This window comes from Meles meles, chromosome 3 (assembly GCF_922984935.1).
Source record: "Meles meles chromosome 3, mMelMel3.1 paternal haplotype, whole genome shotgun sequence".
Classification (NCBI taxonomy): Eukaryota; Metazoa; Chordata; class Mammalia; order Carnivora; family Mustelidae; genus Meles; species Meles meles.
The window spans coordinates 33,208,164-33,232,852 of NC_060068.1; the positions used below are offsets into that span (position 1 = coordinate 33,208,164).

At 42.5% G+C, this 24,689-nt stretch overlaps 1 protein-coding gene across 4 annotated transcripts; it reads left to right on the plus strand.

Moving 5' to 3' along the window:
- Positions 1-3,694: 3,694 nt before the first annotated feature.
- Positions 3,695-22,593, plus strand: LOC123938620 (immunity-related GTPase family M protein 1-like). Of its 4 annotated transcripts, XM_046000158.1 has the most exons (6): positions 3,695-3,936; positions 10,622-10,794; positions 13,195-13,339; positions 14,155-14,223; positions 16,451-16,695; positions 19,288-22,593. In XM_046000158.1, the coding sequence occupies exons 5-6, from the start codon at positions 16,495-16,497 to the stop codon at positions 20,497-20,499; spliced, it is 1,413 nt and encodes a 470-aa protein (XP_045856114.1). In that variant the 5' UTR covers positions 3,695-3,936; positions 10,622-10,794; positions 13,195-13,339; positions 14,155-14,223; positions 16,451-16,494; the 3' UTR covers positions 20,500-22,593. The 4 variants fall into 4 exon arrangements, with proteins under 4 accessions (XP_045856114.1, XP_045856115.1, XP_045856117.1 ...); XM_046000159.1 differs by lacking the exon at positions 14,155-14,223; XM_046000161.1 differs by lacking the exon at positions 16,451-16,695 and having other exon boundaries at positions 3,696-3,936.
- The last annotated feature ends 2,096 nt before the right edge of the window (positions 22,594-24,689 follow it).

Genomic DNA, 24,689 nt, shown 5'->3' on the forward strand with positions numbered 1-24,689 from the left:
TTAAAAAATAATAAAATTTATTTTTTTAAGATTTTATTTATTTATTTGACAGACAGAGATTTCAAGTAGGCAGAGAAGCAGGCAGAGAGAGAGAGGAGGAAGCAGGCTCCCTGCTGAGCAGAGAGCCCGATGCGGGGCTCCATCCCAGGACCCTGGGATCATGACCTGAGCCAAAGGCAGAGGCTTTAACCCACTGAGCCACCCAGGCGCCCCAATAAAATTTATTTTCAAAAAAGAGTCTCTATGGTTTGTCTTCCTCTCTAATTCCATCTTATTTTATTTTTCCTTCCCTTCCCCTATGATCCTCTGTTTTTTTGAAACCACAAATCTCTTAAAAAATAAATGCAGTAATCTCTTGCATGTCTCCCTCAGCAACATATTTACAAAAATGTCTCTCCAGGCAGGGCAAACAAAAGCAAAGATAAATTATTGTGATGATAAGAAAATAAAAAGGTTTTCCACAGGGAAGGAAACTAAACACAAAACAAAAGGCAAGCCGTAAATGGGAAGACATTTGCAAATAATATGTCTTGATAAAGGATCATTATAGAAAAGGTATAAAGAACATCTACAACTACACACACACACGCACGCACAATGGATTACTCAGCCATAAAAAATTAGAGCTTGCCATTTGCAACAACATGGATCACTTTGAAGGTGTTATACTAAGTGAAATAAGTCAGAAAGAGAAAGACAAATACCATGTAATTTTACTTATAAGTGGAATCTGAACAAGCAAACAAATGAGAACAAAACAGACTGGTAAATAATACAGAGAACAAACTGGTAGTTGCCAGAGGGGAGGTGGGTGAGGGGAAGGTAAAAACAGATAAAGGAGATTAGGAAGTACCCACTTCCAGTTATAAAGTAAGTCACAGTGGGGCACCTGGGTGGCTCAGTGGGTTAAGCCGCTGCCTTCGGCTCGGGTCATGATCTCGGGGTCCTGGGATCGAGTCCCGCATCGGGCTCTCTGCTCAGCGGGGAGCCTGCTTCCTTCTCTCTCTCTCTCTGCCTGCCTCTCTGCCTACTTGTGATCTCTCTCTGTCAAATAAATAAATGAAATCTTTAAAAAATAAAAAAAAATAAAAAAAATAAAGTAAGTCACAGAGATGAACAGTACAACATGTTCATGAACAGACAACATGAATGTAGTCAATAATATAGTCACAGTGTCGTATGGTGACAGATGGCGACTGCACTTACTGTGGAGAGATTTGAGTAATGTATAGAGTTGTCGAATCAGTGTTGTGCACCTAAAACTAACGTAATGTTTTATGTTAATTATTCTTTAATGAAAGCTGATGGGTGTGTGAGGGATATAAATTCCAGGTTAGAGGAGAGAGCTGCTGTTTGCAGGGATCACAACAGTTTACTGGGCGGATGGTTCATTCCACTTCTTCTTCTTCTTTTTTAGAATGACAGCTTCATTGAGCTATAGCTCACATAAGTCTTATTTCTTCAGCTATTTTTCTTACCAGATGTTTGTTTGAAAAGACATTAATAAAAATATTTTTAACAGGTGGAGCCTCGAGTGTGCTCATCTAGAACAATTACCAAATAGCAAGTGGAGAACCTGGGGTACAGGACATTGTGTAGGGAGTGCTGCCATTTTTGTAAAGAGGAGAAAACAGATGTGCAGATTTCCTCCGATGTTCCTTAAACGGACCTGAAAAGATGACAGGGTCCCCTCTGGTACAGAAACTTGAAGAATGCCCATTGTGTGCATTGTATACATCTTAGAGCTCTTGGTTTATAAACTACATAGCTGATGTCTTTTCGACAAATAAATGAAAAACAAAACCAAACAAAAAAACCAAAAGCCAGACTATGGCTCCCCAAGACACAGGGTTACTCCCTATTCAGTTTCCACCCCAACTGGGTATACCGTCTTTTAATTCCTGCACTAACCATGCAGAGTTAGCAAAGACTCCCCAGGTTTCAGGGCTCAGTCCTTCAGAAGACTACTCTCACTTCAGACACCAGCTGCACTGGGGAGGGGGTCCCTAGGTCACCTGGATCCTCAAGGGTCTACAAATTAGAGGGTCCTGTAACCCCCTCAGGCTTGCTAATTGATCAGAATGATTCACAGGAGTCAGGCAAGTGTTACACTTACTGTAAGGACCTATTTTATATTTTTATTTTAGCCAGAGGCTTCCATTGAGGTTAAACAATAACTTTGTTGTTTAACCCTTAAACTGTCCGGGCTACTCTTCCCCCAGGAGACTTAAAAACAAGTCCCAGAAACCAGCTCCAGGTAACAAAGCTCAAATACAAGGGTGGGTCAGGCCAGGTGGAGACATTCAATCAGTGGGGGTGCATCCTGTCTCCTAGCTACCAAGGTGATGGGCTAGTTTCCATGGCTACTGTGGGGTGAATTGTAATTCAATTAGCCACCTGTGTGTGGCCAGGCCCAACCACATGGCCTTTGCTCTGCAAAAGTTAGTCTGGAAAGCAGGGAGGGGTCGTCCTTTGTAAGAGGCGTCCCCGACCGGTCTGTTTGATGGTCGGTCTGATTCTTGATGCTTGGCGCGAAATAAAGCTTTGCTTGACCTTCGCTTTTATCAGTCTCGCTCCTTTAATCACGGACCCATTATTGGGGTACCCATTTTGGGGGGACCTAACACTTACAAGTCCAGTTTTATTTAAAATAATACACGTAGGGTGGGTTCTGGTGGGGAGTACACAGCTTCCATGCCTCTGTCCATGGAGCCAGAGTATGCAACCTTCCAGAACATCAATGCAAATGTCAACTAAGAAGCCCACTGAGCCTTGGTGTCTAGGGTTTTGGTTGATGTTTCATTACAAAGACATGATTGCTTAAATCACTGGCTACCTAATTGAGCTCAGCGTCTACCCTCTTCTCCTCCCAGAGGTTCAGCGGGCTCAGAGCCTCCACCCTGTGTTCACATGGCTGGCTTCCTGGTGACCAGTCACTGACCTGAAGCAATTGAGGATCCTGCCTGGAATCACTTCATTAGCAAAACAAAGTCAGCTGCCAACAGTCAGGAAATCCCCAGGGATTTTTTTTAAATTAAAGAGTGTTAATTGGGAAGAGACACAAGAGAGCATTTTATACCACTAAAGAGAGGATACATAATATTTTCAAATACAAAAAATATATTTTTTTCAAATGGCAAGGTTTTAGGTCTCTCTGTTGCAACTAACTTCATGGATGTAGAAATCCGACAGGCTGTCTAGATTGACACTGTAAAATAAAAGTAAAAACTGACAATTGTTCCCAGGGAGTCTGAAGCTCTGTGCCAGGAGCCAGGGACAAGGCTAGATAGACTCTTCATTAGATTCACTCCCTGTACAGTTTGGGCTGTCCAAGATTAACAGGTGAGGCATGAGTGTCATTCTCCCAGGACGCAGTCCTGTGTTCTCTGAATGTGGATTCAGAATCTGCCTGGCTTGGAAACTGGGGCTACTTAGGGTGTCCTTTGGGGTCACTGAGAAGCCTGCTGACTGGGATCCCCTGTCTTTCTCTCACTCACAATGCCAAAACACATCATATCAATGGCCACGGTGCCTTTCAGTTTCTCTTCCCTACAATGACTGTGTTTCTTAGAAAAGTAGCCCTCAACTTTGATTTCACTTTCTATTTCTGGAAATGCAGGGCTCTGCAATGTGATGGCTGCTTCTTACTATTGGGCAGGTTCCCGAGGGGGTGGAGCAGAGGCCACAGATGATTTAAGTCCCGCCAGCTCCTCACACAAAGTGGAGACATTCCAGACGACAATCAGCTGTTTAATTTCTGCAGTGACCACACCAGCACACAGGACCTGTTCCAGTGCAAGGTCAGTCTGAGCTGAGCAGCGCTCCTGCTCTGGGCTGCAGGGGGCACGTCCACCAGGCTCAGCATCTCCTGAGCTGCCCGGGGACACGTTCAGAGCTCAACGCTGACACCAGGAGTCTCTTACCCTCCAGGAGCTGGTAAGCAAGAAATCACAGATTTGTATGTCTCAGCTTGGGAGAGCCTGGATGCTTGATCTTGGGAGCTGTGGACTTGAAAGGCTGAGGGGCAGGATGTCTGGTGGATGGCTGTGAGCCATTTAGAGCATTTAACTATTTGGGACATTTTCAGAGGGAGGTTGGAGGACAAACTTTATTCCTGTGAACTGCAGAAGGATCATGTGAATGTCTGGGGTGTCAGTGGATGGGGCTTTTCCCCAAGAGCTTCCTGATCAGACACCCCCTACTCCCCATCTCATGCCTAACTGCCTTTCTGTGGGGGAGACAATGCATGTATTATCTGTTAATGACACAATTCAAATAAATATTTTTTTAAAGATTTTATTTATTTATTTATTTGACAGACAGAAATCACAAGTAGGCAGAGAGGCAAGTAGAGAGAGAAGAGGAAGCAGGCTCCCTGCTGAGCAGAGAGCCAGATGCAGAGCTTGATCACAGGGCCCTGGGATCATGACCTCAGCTGAAGGCGGAGGCTTTAGCCCACTGAGCCACCCAGGTGCCCCTCAAATAAATAAATTTTAAAGGATTGTTAGCTTTATTACATGATTCATAAATTAGCAGCATCTTATGTAGCAAACAGAAAGGGGCTCCATTGAGCTGTAGGAAGGGAAATGTTTTTAAAGGAAGAGAGGAAGAGAAAAAGAAAGAAATCATTGACAGTTCCTTTCCCACTGTGAGGGCATCTGCTTTGCAGCAGGGCAAACTTCACCTGAACTGGAAAACACACGTACAGTAAGAAGAACACATTGATGACTCAGGCTAGGTGACAGCTGCATAAAGACCAGCTCTGGGTGTTCAAATGTCTCTCAAAAGAGGTGATGTGAGTCCTCTGAGGGCAAAAATAATTTTTCCAGGATAATGGATCTGACAAGTCAGACATTGCTGGCAAACTGTATAGAAGTCTTCCCTCCACTGTGTAGTCATAGTTTGAGTCATCTTAAATATTACTATAATGGGTGAAGAAATAAAAAACCAACAAAAATGTGTTTGCTAGTGAATCAGGAAGAATCCAGTTGCTGTCTTGTGTTCCGTCAATCCCTGACTGTTCGTTCAACTCACAACCATTGGTTACCCATGTTATATTTCTCTGGTTTGGAAGCAGAGGGTTGCCACGTTACCCTGGCATTAGAATGGCAAAAATCTCACAACGAGGGGACATTTTTGCAGAGAGGCAGAATGGACGTTGGCCACATGTGTCATGTTCTTTATAGATTCTTTTGTTGGAGGCCTTTGCATATGAAAGTCAGCTGGGGGCAATTTCCCTGCACTGTTTCAGTCCTTTTAGTGTGAGCCTCAGTTTTGATGACTGCAATTTCAGAAGGTAAGAGAGTAATTACAAGCAATAACATTAGACTAGGATGTATCAGATTCCCAGGAATTTCACATAATTTCTAGAATACATATACCCATGGAAATGCAACATAAAACACAGGATCTTTGTTTTCTAGGAAGATCTCTTAAAACGTAAGTGTAACATTCTCAACCTACTACCAAAAGTAGATCAAATGTTTAAAATAACCATCAAATCTTTGTCCTTTTAACAGATAGGAATCCAAATTCTAATTTTGCACCAGTTTACTCTTCTATGAGAACATATTCATTGCAATGTTTCTCAGTCCCATCCATGAATAAATTCCTTTCTAAAGGTTCCTTTTTTATAATACTTCTACAATTTTCTTTTGCCTCAAAAAAAAAGTGTTTCTCCAGCCCATATACATTTTTTTAACCAAAAGCACATAACCTACTTTTCTTTCTTTCAGAGATGCTTCCTTTTTTAATTTTTAGTAGCTTTAACCACACACATAGAGGTCTGAACACTTAGAAGCTTTAATTTCTAGTGAAAATAAAGTAGTAAGCACTTGTTATCTGTGTGATAGACCAGTCTTCTGTTCGTGAGATGGAAAGTTTATAAATACACGTTTTTTTTCTAGAAACATATGCTTTTTTAAATACTATGATCTTCCCATACAATACACCAAAAGGTTTACCAACAGACTTACATTTATCTTTAGTTTCTCAGTAATAAAGGAGCCACAATTGGAGTTAGTAATTAATGTTTCATGATTTTAATTTATTTGGATGTGATCTAGAAATACAATGAATTTGACTTAAATCATTCAGAGAAGACCCAGGAGCTTGAGCCTGAAGATCCTGCAGAGCTTAAAGGACCTGATTCAGGAAGCAGCTTCAGAGGCAGATGTGGTCTGACACCATGTAACCTTCTGAAGGGAGGAATGGTGGTCACAGGCACCAACTTATAAGTGTACTCTGCATTTGAGTATAAGGGTAGACAGGTCCTTCTCAACTCTCCAGTAGTGACAGACATACAGAAAACACTTGAATGATGGAAATTTGATGCTGTTTGTTAAGCAATGCATTCTCTTCCTTTTGTGCGATGTGTAAGCATTGGAATGTTAAGACCCACCAATTCCTCTCCTATTTCTGGAGAAGGCTCTACACAGGTGTACAAGAAACATGTGTAACATGTTTGTAGCAGAACTGTGTTGAATAGAAAGAAACAACTGTAAAGAACCCAATCCAAAGTGCCCACTGAGAGAAAATAGATAATATGTTTTATCTTTGCAAAATGGAAAACACATGTGATAGAAACAATTGTAAATGAAAAGTTTTCTAAGACACCCACCAAGGACTAATTTTCTGAGGAACCACACATAGTGGTAAAAATGGAAGGAAGTAAAAAATGATAAACTTAAAATTTACGGTGCTGTATGTCTGAGAAGAGATATGGAGAGACAGGATATGGATTAATTGTGTAGGAATATTCACTTATATAAGAAACATTCCTGTTCTTAATTTCGGGAGTTGAGTTCACAGGTACTTGTATTTAGATCTTTTTTTTAATGTTGCATGATTATATTTTTTTTGAAAAAGTTATTTACTTATTTTAGACCAAGAAAGAGTGCCTGCAATCAGGGGAGGGGCAAGGAAGAGGGAAAGGATCCTTAAGCAGACTCCCTGCTGAGCAGGGAGCCGAATGTTGGGTTCCATCTCAGGACCCTGAGATCTTTTTTTTTTTTTAATATTTTATTTATTTATTTGACAGAGAGAGAGGTCACAAGTAGGCAGAGAGGCAGGCAGAGAGAGAGGGAGAAACAGGCTCCTCACTGAGCAGAGAGCCCGGTGTGGGGCTCGATCCCAGGACCCTGAGATCATGACCTGAGCCGAAGGCAGAGGCTTAAACCACTGAGCCATCCAGGCGCCCCAGGACCCTGAGATCTTGACCTAAGCTGAAACCAATAGTCGGACACCTGACTGAGCCACCTTGGCATTCCTTTATATCTTGCTTTATTCTGTGTGTATGTACGTTTGAGATATCATATATATCCTACTGTAGCTAACTGCTGAACACATATTACACTTAGAAAAAGTAACACAGGACAGTGTCAAAGCTGAAGAACAATGTCAACAGCCATCATCTTTTCATTAAACTGTATTTTAGTTTTGGGTAAATAGCAAAATTGAGCAGAAGGTATAGAGGGTTCCCATGTACCCCCTGCCCTCACACAAGTACAGCCTCCCCACTGTCAACAACCCACACCATCCTACAGTTCATGAACCCAAACTGACCCATCTTTCTCCCTCCACGTCCATAGTCCTTAGTTCACATTGGGTTCCCTCTTGGGGTGGTGTATTCTATGGGATTTGACAAAAGTATAATTTGTCTGCCATTAATCCACCATTACCACATCACACAGAGTGGTTTCACTGCTCTAAACGGCCTCTGTGCTCCACCGGCTTGTCCTTCCCTCCCCTGAACCCTTGGGAACCACTGATCTTTTTACTGAATCTGTAGTTTTGCCTTTTCCAGAACGTTACACAGTTGGAATCATGAAGTACATAGCCTTTCCAGATTGGTTTCTCCCACTTGGTAATATGCTTCTCCATGACTTTTCACATCAGCTATCATTTAAGGAGCCTTCTGAATGCTGAGTGTTGATGGAAGTGCTCTAGGTCATCAGTCCCTGGTGACATTCCTGATATAGTCCCCAGGGGTGAAGAGTTCCTACGATTTTCCATGGAGGCAACCAGGTGACCATCCAAGGAATGCGAATGGAATTGGCACTGGGCTTTTTACTGGCAACATGGCATGCTGGAAGGAGATAGATCTTCAGAGTTCTAAGATGAAATGATGTTGCATCCAGAATCCTATACTCAGTTAAGCAATTTGTTCAAAGTGAGCACTAAATAAAGGCATTAATTGGAAATCCAAAGACTCAGAAAGTTTACCTCCCAGAGAACATTTTCTGTTCTCTTTAGCCAGGATCTCATTGTTTTAGGGGTTTTTGTTTTGTTTTGCTTTTTAGATTCCAAAAATAGTGAGATCATATGGTATCATATGGTATTTGTCAGTTTTTGAATTACTTCATTTAGCTAAAGCCTGCAAGCTACACCTATGTTGTTGCAAGTAGAAATACTTTATTTTTTTCATAACTGAATAATATTACATTATATATATAAGTATATATATCACTATTAAATATATATGTGCATGCACACACACACACATACCATGATTAAATATATACCACAAGTTATAGATAGATGTATTATATAGATATATTAAACTACAAGTTATATAGATAGATGATATAGATAGATAGAGAGATGCTAGATAGATAGATAGATGATAGATAGATAGATAGATAGATAGATGATAGATAGATAGATAGATGATAGATAGATATAGATCAGATATCTGGGATATCTCCTCCCCTCTGGGAACCGCCAGTTTGTGTTCTGTGTTTTAGGGTCTCTCTCTCTCTCTCTCTTTCTACTTTTTTCTTTGTTTCTTTTGTTTCTTAAATTCCATGTATTGTTGCTTCCTAAGGGCACACTGGAGAAGGATGAGGCACAAACAAGTCAGCTGTAAGAGAAAGGGAGCAGGGGACAACAGTAGAAAAGACCATTGCCCTGAACAACTTTTCAGTTCCGTTTTTATTAGATATAGACAGTAATTAACAGAAGAGCGGAAGAAGGCTGAACATTGTCATATGTCTTGTAGAGAAACAAGAAGGAAGGCAAAATATGTTCGGTCAAGCAGTATAAAGTTTACAGTTGAGCAAGCACATTCAAAGGGCTTACCTAATTAGCCACAGGTGCTCTCGGTGGGGGGAAAGGGGAGATAAGGGGAAAATGAAGCAGGAGGCGTTCTGCTTGGCTTCAAGGCCAGATATCATCCTCTCCCCCAGAGGCCTGTTGCCAGTATGTGTTTTTCTTGAGGCTATAATAAACATGCTTGTTAGTAGAATTTCCCATGCTTTATATTTTAAGTAATACATTGTTCTGAGGGACAGTTAGAATGTATGAGTCAAGTCACATGGTATATGTCTTACTCTGACTTATTTCACTTAGCATTTTATTCTCTAGGTCTATTCATGTTGTTGTTGCAAATGGCAAGATCTTACTCTTTTTTAAAATTTTTATTCAATTTAATTTATTTATTTGTCAGAGAGAGAGAGAGTGAGAGAGCGCACAAGTGGGGTGGGGCGGGTGAGAGAGGGAGAAGCAGGCTCCCCGCTGAGCAAGGAGCCCCATGCAGGACTCGATCCCAAGACCCTGGGATAATGACCTCAGCTGAAGGCAGATGCTTAACCAACTGAGCCACCCAGGTGTCCCTAGCAATATCTCATTCTTTTTTAATGGCTGAGTAGTATTTACTTTATATATACATATTTTATGTTTTACATATACATATAAACTTTATGTTTTGTATATACTTACATATAATCACATCTTCTCTATCTATTCCCCAATGGATGGAATTTTATTTTATTTTTTTATCCTGTTGTAATTCTTCTTCTTCTTTTTTTTTTTTTAAGATTTTATTTATTTATTTGCCAGAGAGAGAGTGTACACAAGCAGGGGGAATGGCAGGCAGTGGGAGAAGCAGGCTCCCTGCTGAGCAAGAAGCCCAGTGCAAGACTCAGTCCCAGCACCCTGTGATCATGGTCTGAGCTGCAGGCAATTGCTTAACCGACTCAACCACTCAGGCATCCCTCATTCTGTGTAATTCTAATTGTTTTCTTAATTGGTCTTTCAGCTAGTTGATTTTCAGTGTACAGAAAAGCAACAGATTTTTGTATACTCATTTTGTATCTTGAAATGTTAACTTTGCTCATTACTTTGAACACGTTTTTGGTGAAATCTTTGGGTTTACCTCTTCCTTTGTGGTGTGGATGACTTTTATATCTTTTTTTTCCTGATAGTTATGACCAGAACTTCCAGGACTATTTTGCATAGAATGGTGTGGCAAGGCATCCTTGTCTTTTTCCTGATCTTAGAGGAAAGATTTCTTCCTTTCACTTTTGAGTATGATGTTAGCTGGGGGCCTGCCTATATGGCTTTTATTATGCACAATTTGCTGAACATTTATTTATGAAAAGACATTTAATTTTGTCTTTTCTTTTTTTTTTCCTTGAACTGAGTTGACCATCTAATTTTTATCCTTTATTCCATTTATGTGGTATATTATATACATTGATTTGCTCATGTGAAATTAAGCTTCCATCCCCTGGGACACAAATAAAATAAATCCCACCGACCCTGATGTATGACTCTTTTCATATGATGTTGAATTTTGTTTGCTAGTATTTTGTTGAACAAATTCGCATCTATTCTTATTAAGGATACTGGTTTGGGGAGAGGAAGCATGCAGTGAGCAGGAGGACCGTAGGCTCCCCTCGTCCCATGAACCCAATGAGATAACCATCAAGTCATCCTGAATATCCCAGGAATTGACCTGACGACGGACAGACAAACTCCACAACTAAAGGGAGAGAAGAGGCCGGGTTGCAGAAGGTAGGAAGTGTGGAGTCATGGTTTAGGGGAGAAAGGGATGTTGGGTGCTGCATACCGGGGGTGGGGGGTGGCATGGATGTGGAGAACATGTGTGAGAGAGTGAGAGAGAGAGAAGGAGAGGAGCACATGGGGGAACACAGCAGGAGAATATTCTCCCACAGCCACTGACTTGGAAAACAAGAGGGGCTATATATTATGGGTTCTTGCAACCAGCTTGGCTTAAAGCCTGCAGTTTTAAACAGCACAGCAGGCTTACTTTAGCACAGCAGGCTTGGCTGTGCTGCTCCTGGAAAGAAGGCAGGCAAACAACCCAGGTCAGACAGCTTGGAAACAGGGATCCGAAGAATGCATGGGGCACACAAGGGAGAGACCGTTTACTTTCCTTGGAGCGTGACCTTGAAGTGTTCACACAGATGCCTCTCCTGAAACAATTCACAATCCCCCTTCTTTGCACCATTTCCCTCCCACCCACCTCAGCCCCAACTGCTGGAAGCACCAGAAGGCCCATATTGGCAGCCTAACTTGTTTACACCAAGCCCTACCCCACTGCACTCTGGTGAGACTGACCTTCTCCACCCCTCATAACTAGCTTCGGTCCCAGTACGGAGGCCCTACCCCATGAATTCAAGCACACCCCCCCACCCTGACACTATGTGACCAGACCAAAGTGTTTTTTAAATTTTTTTAATTAAAAAAATTCATTTTATTTTGAAAGAGAGACAGTGTGTGCACATGCAAGTGGTGGGGAGAGAAGAAATCTCAAGCAGGCTCAATGTTCAGTGCAGAGTCCATCCAGGGCTCAATCTCATGACCCTAAGATCATGATCTGAGCTGAAATCAAGAGTTGGACACTTAACCAAGTGAGTCATTCAGGTATCCCCAGACCAAAGAGTTTTGAGTGCAAAGGAGAGACCAAAACTGACAAAAGCAAGAAAGGACAGAAAATCACCAGAACTAATGACAAAACAGTTATAAAATGGTACTAAATACATATGTATCAATAATTCCTTTGAATGTCAATGGACTAAACACTCCAACCAAAAGACATTAGGTATCAGAATGGATTAAAAAATGTATTTGATACCTATAAGTCTCATTTTATTATATTATTTTTATAAAGATTTTCTTCCTTGCTTGCTTGCTTGCTTGCTTTCGTTCTTTGAGAGAGAAAGGGAGTACAAGTGAGAGAGCATAAGCAGGGGGAGCAGCAGCGAGAGAGAGAAAAAGAGTCCCCACTGAGCTGAGAGCCCGATGTGGGGCTCAATCTCAGGACCCTGAGATCATGACCTGAGCCAAAGGCAGCTGGTTAACTGACTGAGCCACTTAGGCACTCCAAGAGACTCATTTTAGACGTAAAGGCACTTGCTGATCAAAAGTGAAGGAATGGATGGGGAAATCCAAATCAAAACTACAATGAGGTATTACCATCTGTCAGAATGCCTAAAATCTTTTTGTGTCGTCTTTAATTTACACAAAAAGATGGAAAAACATTCCATGCTCATGGATTGGAAGAGTAAGCATTGTTAAAATGTCTGTCCTGCCCAGAGCAAGCTACACTTTCAATGCCATCCCTACACCATATAAAAATACCATCATTTTTCAAGGAGCTGGATTAATCCTAAAATTTGTATGGAACCAGAAAAGACCCCTAATCACTAAGGGAATGTTAAAAGCTGGGCACATCAAGATGCCTGACTTCAAGATATATTACAAAGCTGTGATCAAGACAGCTTGGTATTGGCATAGAAACAGACACATAGATCAATGGCACAGAATAGAGAACCCAGAAATGGACCCTCAACTCTATGGTCAACTAATCTTCGATAAATCAGGAAAAAAATACCCAATGGAAAAAAGACAGTCTCTTCAATAAGTGGTGCTGGGAACATTGAACAGCTTCATGTAGAAGAATAAAACTTGACCATTCTCTTATACCATACACAAAGATAAACTCAAAATGGATGAAAGACCTCAATGTGAGACAGGAATCCATCAGAATCCTAGAGAAGAACATAAGCAGTGACCTCGTGGGGCTGGTCACAGAGTACTCCTACCCTTCCCTGGGTGTCTCTGCTGAAGGTGCTCAAATAATCCTGACATGCCTCAGGTTAATGCTGTAGGAGTCTCACACTCCAGAATAGAGAAAGTGAAACTGGTTCTCACCCTTTTTGAGAACTGGTGTGATTTCCAGGAATAGAAACTGAAAGCAGCCATCCCTGATTTCCCTGCACTTGGGCTGAGGTCCTGCCATGACCATTATCCAGAAATTACACAGCTCTGAGCAGGTTAGGCACCGGAACAGAAAACCCTGCACTTTCACCTTCCTAACTCCTTTTCAGTCCTCTCCAGGCTCTTCCTAGGACACCCCAACCCAACACAATTCTCTTCTTTTCCTTACAGAGCATCCTGGGCATTGAACACGTTTTGGATGGTCGGAGAGGGAACGGTCTCTGCTTCAGGGCTGGCTCTTTCCCAGGGAGGGGTAACATCCAGGAAGACCACCGATACCTTCTTGATAGTAGTCACACAATGCTTCCTGGAGCAGGTAAGTGAGAGGGCTCCTACAACCCAACTTGGCTAATAACCCTCCTACTGTGACGTGAAAGATAGAGTCTGACACCCGAGCAGAAGAGCTTAGGGACTGGATTACCCATTTCAGTGAGTAGTCACCATTGGGACCCTCTCTGATATTCTTCAGGGACAAAACAGCCCCCAGTCTCTTTGGCTGCTGCAAACCTATCCAGCCCTCCAGTGTGGAGGTAACGGGGTTATCGCCTCCATGTTCACAGCACTGGGGTTGGAAAAGGACAGGAAGATTTCTCATTCATATTCTTTTAGGGTCTAAGGAGTGTATGTAAGACAATGACAATTTCAGGGGGTAGCCTGGAATAGGGCAAGCCTATCTGGAACACTGCCTTGACCTCCTGTGGATTAGGGAGTGGGGATGGGGTTTCAGGGACAAAGGGTCTAACAGACCTTAGACAATGTATAACAGTGTACATGTGTATCTGCATTGGAGACACTATCCCCGTTGGTGGACACCAACTCCATCCTTCACCTCAGTGAGGTGGACTCTTGAAATACTCTTTCCCAGACCAGATCCTTTTGTTCTTCATGCCCACTGATGATGCAGATGTTTATTATACTTTCCTAGAATAAATCAGTATGTTGATTTTTTTCCCTCACCCTTTCCCTATGATGATAAAATGGGGGAAATACGGGTTTGTCCCATGTTGGGTTCAAACTACAAAAGTCCTTGGTGCCTGAGATTTCCAGTTTGGTGGTCATTGGGCATGGTATGAACTATATAAGACCCTGCATTGGAAGTCCACTAATGAGTGTTTTCCTTCCGATTTTTAGGTCATGAAATCTATCTGGTGCGTTATGACAAGAGTTCAAATTAAAATGTACCCAGTGCAGTAGAATCCAGTAGGTTAAAATAAAGGGTAGAGAGACTGTTGGTAAACTCCTTCTTCAGGTATATGCATATGTGTGCATGCTTGTGTGTTGAGTGTGTACTTAGTTCTCACGTGAAATGCATCTCTCCCTGCTGATCTCATTCAGAAGGCGGAGAGATCTGCTCACGGGGTCTGGTTCTTTTGCAAGCGCAGCTCCCCCCTCTAGTTGAATCTGCTACCTGGGCTCCTTCCATAAAGGCCTATGTCTCTTTACTCAGAGACCCTCAAACTCTCTTTAGAGAGGGGAATCAGAGGTTTAGCATGAGTAGGATCTACAAGAAGGAAGCGGGGAGAGGCACTTGTACCTGCACTTGTCTATGATGGCTTCTAGGGGTCAGTAATCTGAGCCTCAGTGTCCTGCAGACACATATGCACTGACCACTCCTGGAATAACTTACAGCTTGTAATGGAGTTACCCTGTCCCATCCTGCAATGGTAGTGACACATGGGAACAGTACTGCCTAAAAGGATCCTGAGATGGTCCCATGTGCAGGGTTGTCTAGCAGCAGGTGCAGGGCAGAGACCAGATGAGCAGGTAGTGCGGAATAGGAGAGTTGTGGCTGGTGCTTCGTAAACTCAATCACCCCCCTTCAGTAGGGTCCAGCACAGGGGCTCGGCTGAGAAGACATGTGAAAAGTCCATAGTCAGACATAGTCATAGAAATGGTCTGGAAAAATGTAGGTTTGTGCTCACCTCCCACACCCACCTTGTGGTGGGGGGATGGTCATACTCTGCCCCAACCCCTACTTGCTTTCCGAAGGGCTGTGGCAGAACTGGCTTCAACATTTCATGATAGATTTAGGAAGCAAAGTTAAATTATCTCCCAACCAGTAAGTAGAGGATATACAATGGTATATTGTGTTTCATTCACCTAACAGCAGTATGTCCCTAACTGCTGGGGCTGAGGGTACTAGGCAGAATCTAGGGAATTACTTACTGTGAGTGCAAAGACTTGCATGTGTATTTTTATGATACTAATCATCTAACATGGGATGAAAGATTGCTTTCTGGGACTTTAAACTTTTTCGATTGGTCTAACAGTTGGGAAGTCCAGGTGAGGTGGGTACATGTGGAAGTTGTGATGGGATTTAGAGAAACCAGGGAAAGAACTCAAGGGCTGTAGCCCAGGTCTTATGTTCTGGCTGGCTTGGGCACCACAGGAACACTGATAATGACATCCAGTCTTTTCCATCCCATACTAGGGCAAATTTACAGGCACGCAGAATATATAGCATGCTGAGGGGCAGCAGAAAGCCCTTCACGCAACCAAGTCAGTGAGCCTAGAACTCACCCAAGAGATTGTCTCCCCGGAGCCACGATGGCAGTTCAGGCCTCCAGGGACTTCTATGTACCCCATAAACAAGAATCAAGGCTATTCTGGATAATAGTCAAGAGAGGTCTTAAAGAAGGCTTTGAGTACAAGGGCAAGGGCTACTCTTCTTATTATTCCAGAATGTTCTTTCAGCCTGAGCCAGCCCAGAGCTCCATCTTTTTGACTTCTAGCCAGCTTTAGCCATGCGTGCCTGCCCACCACCATGATATTCACCCCCTCTCTGAGCTCAGGGCACCTCCACTCCCTGCAGGAAGAGGCACCATTTTTGCTGACCTATTGCAACTCTCCTGATGGAGGACGCTGAAAACTTTGTAGGCACAGGCCTCAGGAGATTCTAATCCCCAAGCAGATGGGATCATGATCACATCATAATCCATCAGCTTCCCTCCCTCTGAACTCCCAGTATCTCCTGATCATTTCACTGGGCATCTCTAATTCCCAGTGGGGGTTAGGTTCCCTGCAACATTTTCTGAGAAGTGCGATTTTGGGATTTCTCTTCACACTTGGAAATCAGTGAGTTTAATGGGAAGTGAGGATGGGAGTTGAGAGAGAACTGTGATCCATTCTCTCCCCCAAATTAGTAAGGGTGCATCCAGGGAGAGGTAGATGGTAATTGACAGCAATAATTGGGCCCACATCCCCGGGAGAAGCATCTCAGTCCAGCCACCCCTCAGCCCCTGGGGCTGGAGATTCAGCATTTACTAGGATTATCCTCCTCTCCTGTACAGACAGAAACAGAAAGTCACACTGTGAATTTATATCTTGGATCCTGGGTCATTGCTATGCAATTTGAGGCTTGTTTCTCATCTGTGAGACACTGTTTCTTGATCTGTGACCAGGAATAATACTATCGCTTGTTTAATAGAGCTCGGAGAAGGATTAATCGGAGAAGATTAATCAAGAAAAGGCATGCAGAACATCCTGCCCACACAGACTCACAGATCAAAATCTTCATACACTGCAATAAGAGGTGGAGGGAATAAGAAGAACCAGAGAAAAGCCTTCCTCAGAGGTCATAAGACGAGAAAGAATTCACCAAGCAATTGCTGGCAGGCCTCCCCAGGCCTTCACTTGGATCTTAGCATGAAGCCCTCCCTGAAGTCCTTTGAGGTGGGTACCTTCCCTGCTGTACAAGACAGAACATTGGGGCTCAGTTTTCAATGTGAAAACATTCACATTACCATGGGCAAAGCCTGTCTGAAAACTCAGTCAGGGGTCTTGGCACTTTCCTCATTGGAAGAAAGCACCCAGAGAACTCTGGGGGGCAATCATGCAAGGAAGACACACCATTGGAGAGGAAAGCCAGTGTGGTGGGTAACAAGCTGCACCATAGCTCCTACAGCTCAACATGAAATTTGTCCTACAGACAGGACTGCAGTCCTTTTCAGCAGAAACTCGAGTGTTTGGATGTGAGGTCTCATCTCCAGGAGCACCAGGAGAGCCCTGATGTACAATGATGTACAATGAGGTTATACAAGAAAACTCCTCAGCAAAGAGTCAGTCTTGAATTAGAAAGTGCATTTGTGCGCACAGAGATAGTAAATGTCTTAAGGGAAATTACCACAGCAAGTAGCCATAACCTGTGGTATTGTGAAAGCCCACCAGCCAGCACTGTGTGTGTAGCCCCCAGGAGGAGAGTCCAGTGGGTAATCCCAACCAGTTCTCTTTCCCAATTCTGCCATATGAAATGCTTGCAATCTTTTTTTTTTAAGATTGTATTTACTTATTTGACAGACAGTGATCACAAGTAGGCAGAGAGGCAGGCAGAGCGAGAGAGAGGAGGAAGCAGGCTCTCCACTGAGCAGAGAGCCCAATGCGGGGCTTGATCCCAGGACCCTGGATTTAACCCACTAAGCCACCCAGGCACCCCAAATGCTTACAATCTTACTGCAGGGTTCAGCTTACAAGAGAAAGCTCATGGGAGAGCTTAAATACTTACAGCATAATCACAGCAAAGATAAACAATCAAGTACAAACGTTAAGTACTGACTTAAAATTCAGTAGGATATTATTTGGAAAGCTTGTGTAACTTCAATGTCGCAGTGGATGAGGGACAGAGATTTTTTAGGTATGCAGTCAGTGGTGAAAGATAAGGAAAATGGGTAAAACGCACTTTTCACTGTTGTTAAGATAATTAAATTGTTCTTGACTTTGAAGACATATGTATTGAGGATATGTCGGTCCTCAGGGTTGAAAAGTATGGAGAGTTGGCACGAGTTTGCTTCTGCCTGGGGACATCCCCGGTGGGACATCCTGCTCACCCAGTCTGGGTGGAGGAGCACCCATACTTGCCTGGTTCCTGACTGAGCAACCCTCACAATGTCCTTCTGCTCAAGTCCCCTCCATCCATAACCTGCCGAGAAGCTGACTACTGTTAACACAGCTACAGAGCATTCATCAGTGGTCTCCTCTGAGCCTCTAACATGTGCATATCTCCTCAATGAGCACCTTTCCTGCTTTTCTTTTCAACAACTTCATTGAGATATAATTTACACATTCTGTGATTCATCCCTTTAAAGTTTTCAGTAGCTTTGAATATATTCACAAAGTTGTACACCCATCATAATCAAATTTAGAATGTGTTCATTATCCAAAAGATATCCTGTACCTCTTGACTACCTCTCTTTTCCCTCCTACCATTTGCCCTTCCGATCTAGGAAACCCTCAATATATTTTCCGTGCCTAAGGATTTGCCTTTTCCGGATGTTTCATATGAATAGAATCACAGAATACATGGTCCAGTGGGCTGTCAGCATTCACTGAGCATAATATTTTGGGGTTCATCAGTACTTCATTTTGTTCTTGGCCATAGCGATCTTTTGTATGGATAGACCACTTTTCTTTATCCATTGAAGAGTGGATGGACAACTGTGTGAATTCCACCTGAGGGGTTATTGTAATAATGTCGCTGTGAGCATTTGCATGCAGGTTTTACCTAGATGTACGTTTTCATCCCTCTTAAGAATCCACCTAGGAATGTAACTGCTGGGTCATTTGCTGACTCTGTTTAAATTATTTTATTAGTTTTATTGGAAAAGAATCGGTATACATCGCTGTATGAATTTAAGGCATATAGCATGATTTATATATGTTGTGAAGTAATTACCACAGTACGTTCAGCTAACATCCATCATCTCAATAAAAGGAAAAGAAAGAAGAAAAAAGAGAAAAAGTTCTTCATGTGATGAGAACTCAGGATATAGTCCCTTGACAACTTTCCTATAAATCATACAGTGGTGTTATCTGTAGTCATCAGGTGGTACACCACATCCCTAGTACTTACTTATAACTGAAATCTTATACCATTTGAACAATTCCTCCAATTCCACCTTCTCACCCTGTGATAAATTGAATCCACAAGTGTGTTCTCTTTTTCTAAGAATTTATTTTATTTTGATTTTAGATTCCACAAGTTGGTTAGAACATGCAGTATTTGTCTGTCTGATTTACTTAGCATAATGCTTTCAGTGTCCATACATGTTATAAATGGTAGGATTTCCTCATTTTCTATGGTTGAATATGTTTAAATTTTTGACAAGCTAGCAAACATTTTTCCAGAGGCTTGCTGTTTGTCACCAAGTACCTTTGCAGGGCGCTGGGTGTGGATCTGATGCCCTCAGTTTGGGTTACCAAATCTGATGATTCCTCTGCCACCCTATGTGCCGGGCTCTCTTAACTCCCTTGCTTTTCCTATTTCTGCAGGTCACTCCACTGCTCAGTGATGTGACAGAGCCCACCCACTCTCTTCACACCCCATTACTTGCATCCTCCACCTCTGATATGCCGTACAATATGGGCTGGAGTGCCCTACCCAAGGAGATTGCCATAAACATGGAAAAGGCCTTGGGAGGAGGGAAGTTGCTGGAGGTAGTCTCTGTGGTCAAGGAGACCCTGAAGACAGCATCCAGTGCCCCAGTGAACATTGCAGTGACTGGGGACTCCGGCAATGGCATGTCCTCCTTCATCAACGCACTGCGGGGAATTGGGCAAGAGGAGGAGGACTCAGCTCCCACTGGGGTGGTGAGGACCACCCAGACTCCCACTCGCTACTTTTCCTCCCACTTTCCCAATGTGGTGCTGTGGGACCTACCCGGAATAGGGGCAGATACCCAAAGCCTGGGGAACTACCTGCAGGAGATGCAGTTTAGTCTGTATGACCTCGTCATCATCATTGCATCAGAACAGTTCAGCATGAATCTCGTGAAGCTTGCCAAAATCATCCAGGGCCTGGGAAAGAAGTTCTATATCGTCTGGACCAAGCTGGACAGAGACATCAACACAAGTGCCCACTTGAAGGAAAGACTCCTGAAGAATATTCAGGAGAATATCCAGGAAAATCTGCAAAAAGAGGGAGTGTGTAAACCCAACATATTCCTGGTCTCTAGCTTTGACCCCTTCTTGCATGACTTCCCCAAGCTTAGGAGCACCTTGCACAGGGACATTTCTGACACCAGGTACCATGGTCCCCTAGAGAATCTGTCCCACACTTATAAGAAGGCCATTAATGACAAAGTGATCACTTGCAGGAAGAAAATAGCCTCAAAGTCTTTTGACACCCTTGGTATCTGGAATGCAGATGATCTGGAGGAAAGTCTGATGGCCTATCGCTTGCTCTTTGGTATAGACGATGAATCTCTCCAGCAGATGGCTCAGAGTATGGGGAAACCCATAGAGGAGTACAGGGCCATTATGAAGTCTCGAGATCTAAACACTGTCTGCAGAGGGGACTGGCTATTTTCTTGCATGAATTGTGATGTAGTCTCTTGCTTATGTTTCATTCTGAGATGTATCCCACTGTTAGGTGGCTTTGTTTTCAACTCCCTTAGAAAGTGGAAACACAGACGCCTCCTTGAAATAGTTGCCAAGGACACCAAGGACATCCTGAAGAAAATCCTGACAGACTCCATCATCTGAAGAAGTGATGTCTCAGCAGCCTCCTTCTGAAGGGAAGTCAGGACATCTGAGGTCCTGTCCTCACACGGGCTCCTTTCTGAGTTCCTAATCAAACTCAATTACTTTCATTTTCATTGATTGTAAGTTCCTTGAGGTATATGAGATGACTTGCTCATTTTGAACTCCTGTCGGGAAATCTCCAAATATGTTGTACTTTTGTCATTTATTAAGTGAGCCTGCATCCAAAGGTGGAAGAAAATATCCGCTCAATGTGACATACAGTCTCATTCTGACATCCATTTCTCACATAACTTTAACATCATTTCTCTGATGTCTATGTTCCTTCACTTCTCATCTCACACTCTGTGTACTCACATAACCTTGACCTCCCTGTAGTCAGTGGTAGACACTTTAAGATGACCTCTAACATTTCCTACTGTTTTCATGGCTGTGTTTAAACCCTTTCCCTGGAGTGCCTAATAGAATATGGCAGCAATAAATGAGTGTCCCCAAATCCCAGAACTTTGTTATTAAAAGTTATCTCTGTCTTATAAATACTCTGTTCAGTGGCTCTGTCTTGCTCCTGCTCCAGCTCTGTCTTCCCCTCTCTCTCCATCTCCCTCTCTTCTTTCCTCTCTCAGCCTAGTTACCATAAAAATTTTGGAGAGGTCCTGAGGAATCAGAGGCCATGTGGAGGATAGCAGAGGCAGCCTACATTAACTGCTGGTCATGTAAATGTGTCGTCTTGAGAGTAAATCCTCCAACCCAAGCAAGACTTCAGGAGATGCAGCCCAGCTGATAGCTTGACTGCCATCTCAGAAGAAACCCATATCCAGGAACACACAATTAAAACTGTTCCTGAATTTCTGGCCCTCAGAAACTATAAGCAAATAAACACTCATTTTAAGCCACTAAGTTTCAGGATAATTTGATCCACAACAACAGATACCAGATAATACCATCAAGAAGCTCCTTACAAAATGGCCAGTTGTGAGTGACCTCCTCTCTCTGTGAGAGTCATTCCTGCCTGTACCCAGCATGAAGGAGCTGCACCCTCTCCAATCACAGCTCTTTCCTCCTTGGCCCCTGGACATGTCCTTCCTTGCTACCTACTGAAGGACCAGCCTCTGCCAACATTTTCAGGTCATTTCATCCAGCCTCGGGCCACACAGAGTTATCCAGTTTGGGGATCTATATTTAACAAGAAAAAAGCAGAAAAAAAGAAAAGAGATAGATAGCTAGATACAGCCATGCTCAGTAGTTGGAGGGAGAGTAAATGACAGTAGAATGTGAGCACTCCCCTGAGGAAGAACAGGCGAGGGTTCTCCCTGAAGGTGTTCTCTGAAACACCTCTAATTCGGGCTCTCACTTGGACCACTTTCTCTCCCAGCCTGGAGCAGAGGCCTTGCTCACAGCTGTCCATTAACTTAGTGGCATTGGTGCTTCTGGGTTCCCTGTCCCTGTTGATTGACATCGCATCCATTCTCAAAGTGAGAGAAAAGTTCTCTGTGCGGTAAGCTCTCTAGTCTTTGCATTTCAAATTAATGCCATTGTTTTGTGATCACTTTCAATAGTTTAACTGAGTAGAGGATTCTGGACACAACATCATATTCTCTTAGAACTATGAAGATCTATGTCCTTCTAGCATGCCATGTTGCCAGTAAAAAGCCCAATGCCAATTCCTTGCACGTTCCTTGGATGACCACCTGGTTGTCTCCATGGAAAATTGTAGGAACTCTTCATCCCTGGTTTCAGAAATGTCAGCGGGGACTAGTAACCTAGAGCACTTCCATCAACACTCAGCATTCAGAAGGTTACATAAATTCATCTGTAATGTCCACATTATACCAAAAGATTCATTACTCTCCATATATCTGTGGTTCAGTCCTTTCCACACCATGTAGGTAAACTTAATTATCTGTTCTCTGTCAATGCCTATCTTCTCTTTTTCCACAATTATGAAGACTGCTGCTAGGAGCACATGTCCATGCCTTCTGCACATATTTGCAGAGTGACCCTTAAGTATAGTGTTACAAGTGGAAATGCTGAATCCTGAGGCACATGCATCTGCTATTTTATGATTTAGCCATACTGGTTTTTTTTTTTGTTTTTTTTTTTTTTCAAAAAGATTGTATTGATTTACAGTCCCAGCAGCCATGTTTCAGAGAGTCTATCAATGTACATTCTCACCAATACCTGAATTTGTCCAACTTTTCAAATTTTGCAGTCAAACTAATTAATGATGTCACATCATAGTGCACAGAGATGAATTTGTCTCACTACTTAGCTTGTGGTAGTTTCTCTATTTTTCTCTATACATGTTTCTTTTTCTATGAATATTCTGTACATGTCGTTTGCCCACCTCCATGCTGGATTGTTTCAGGTTTTCTTAGTGACTTCTGGAATTTTTAAAATACTTTCCCTCCATTGATCATTAGTTGACTACATTAATACAAAAATCTCCAGATTTGTGGAGATTTCTAAACTTTCTTTTTGCATTTGTTTTCATGAAGAGAAGCTTTTCACTTTAATGTAGTCAAAGGTATCACATTGGTCAGTCTGTGTTATACAGCTGCGATCTTGGTATCTTTATACCAGTATCATCTCATTTAAGAAAAACTTTCTCTAGAAGAAAAAGGAGGCGTTAAGATGGCAGAGGAATAGGGGAGTCTAATTTCATCTTGTCCCTGGAATTCAGCTTGATAGTTATCAAATCATTCTGAACACTTGCCAAATTAACTGGAGATCTTAGAAAAGAGTTGCTGAAATTCTACAAATAGGAAAGTAACCATTTGCAAGGTAGGAGGTGCAGAGACATGAATCTGGAGATATATATCAGAAGATAAACTGCTGGGGAAGAGTCTGGCTTAAGGAGGCTACCAGAAATTATTTAAGCAGTGGAAACACAAGATCAGAACTTTTGAAGTCTGTGTGGTTGGGAGACATCCTCCCTGGAAAGCTCAATTAGTGAAGCAGGGCAGAATATCAGGTGGGACAGCATTGTCTCAGGATTCCCATGGCCACAAAAAGAATGAGCCTGAGTGTGACAGAGTTCCCAAAATCAGAGTAGGGAAGTCTGCTGCAAACAGTGAGTTTAGAAGCTGGCTTTCTACACAGTGTTGCCATAAACCACAAACTGCTGCTTGGTTGGGTGACTACTCTCCAAGCAGGGGTCAAAAGGCAGAAGCCCAGAGAGATGCCCCTTCCTCCCCTGAGGAGGGGTGGTGAACTGTGCCACAGGATCTGATAAACTTTGGAGACTTGAACCATGGTTGCATGCCTGAGATAAAAAATGTTCTGTCACAGGATGGGTGAGCATAGAGTTCAGATGGAAACCAGGGAGACAAGAGTGATTGACTGCTTTTCTGTGAGTGGGGTGTGACCTTTCAGCTCTGGGACTAGGGATTGGGGTGCTACCATTTTTATCCTCCCCATTGGTGCTGAAAGCCTTCAGGTAGAAATACAGCACCACATAGTGCAATCCACAGCTGCTTTCACTGAACCCAGCACACTGGCAAGGGTGGGTGGTATATTTCACCCGGGAAAGACCCCTGAGAAGCAGTGCAACAGGCCCCTGCCCCAGAAGACCAGCAGGAACATGAGGCTAATACCTAGTTTACAGATTATACAGAACTGCAAAACTTAAACTTTGGGGTAAAACAGTATATAACATTCATCATTTTTTTTCTTATTCTATATCTTTCAATTTTATATTTTTTCCTTTTTAGCTATTTTTTATTTTATCAATTAACTTTTTAAGTCTTTTTTAATTTTTATATTTAGATTATATATATACATATACATATATATAAATAAATTTTTGGTTTCCTTTCATTGTATTCAATTTTATTTTTATATATTACAAAAGTTTTTCATTCTTTCTTATTTTGGGACATAATTTCCTCAAACAAATAGCTCAAAATACACCCAAGATCTAGTTTATTTTGTGTTCTGTTCTTCTTCTTCTTGTTTGACTATTTCTTTCTCTCTGCCTCTCTGTCGTTCTCTCTCTCTCTCTCTCTCTCTCTCTAAGTTTGTGTTCTCTTCTGATTTCCTTAGTGCATATATTTCTTGTGTTATTACTAGTTTTACATTTTTCTCTCCCTTTCATCTATTGTTTTCTGGACATAATTATGAGATGGAAAAACTCACCCCAAAAAAGAATTAGAGGCAGTTCTCACTGACAGAGATTTAATTTATATGGATATAAG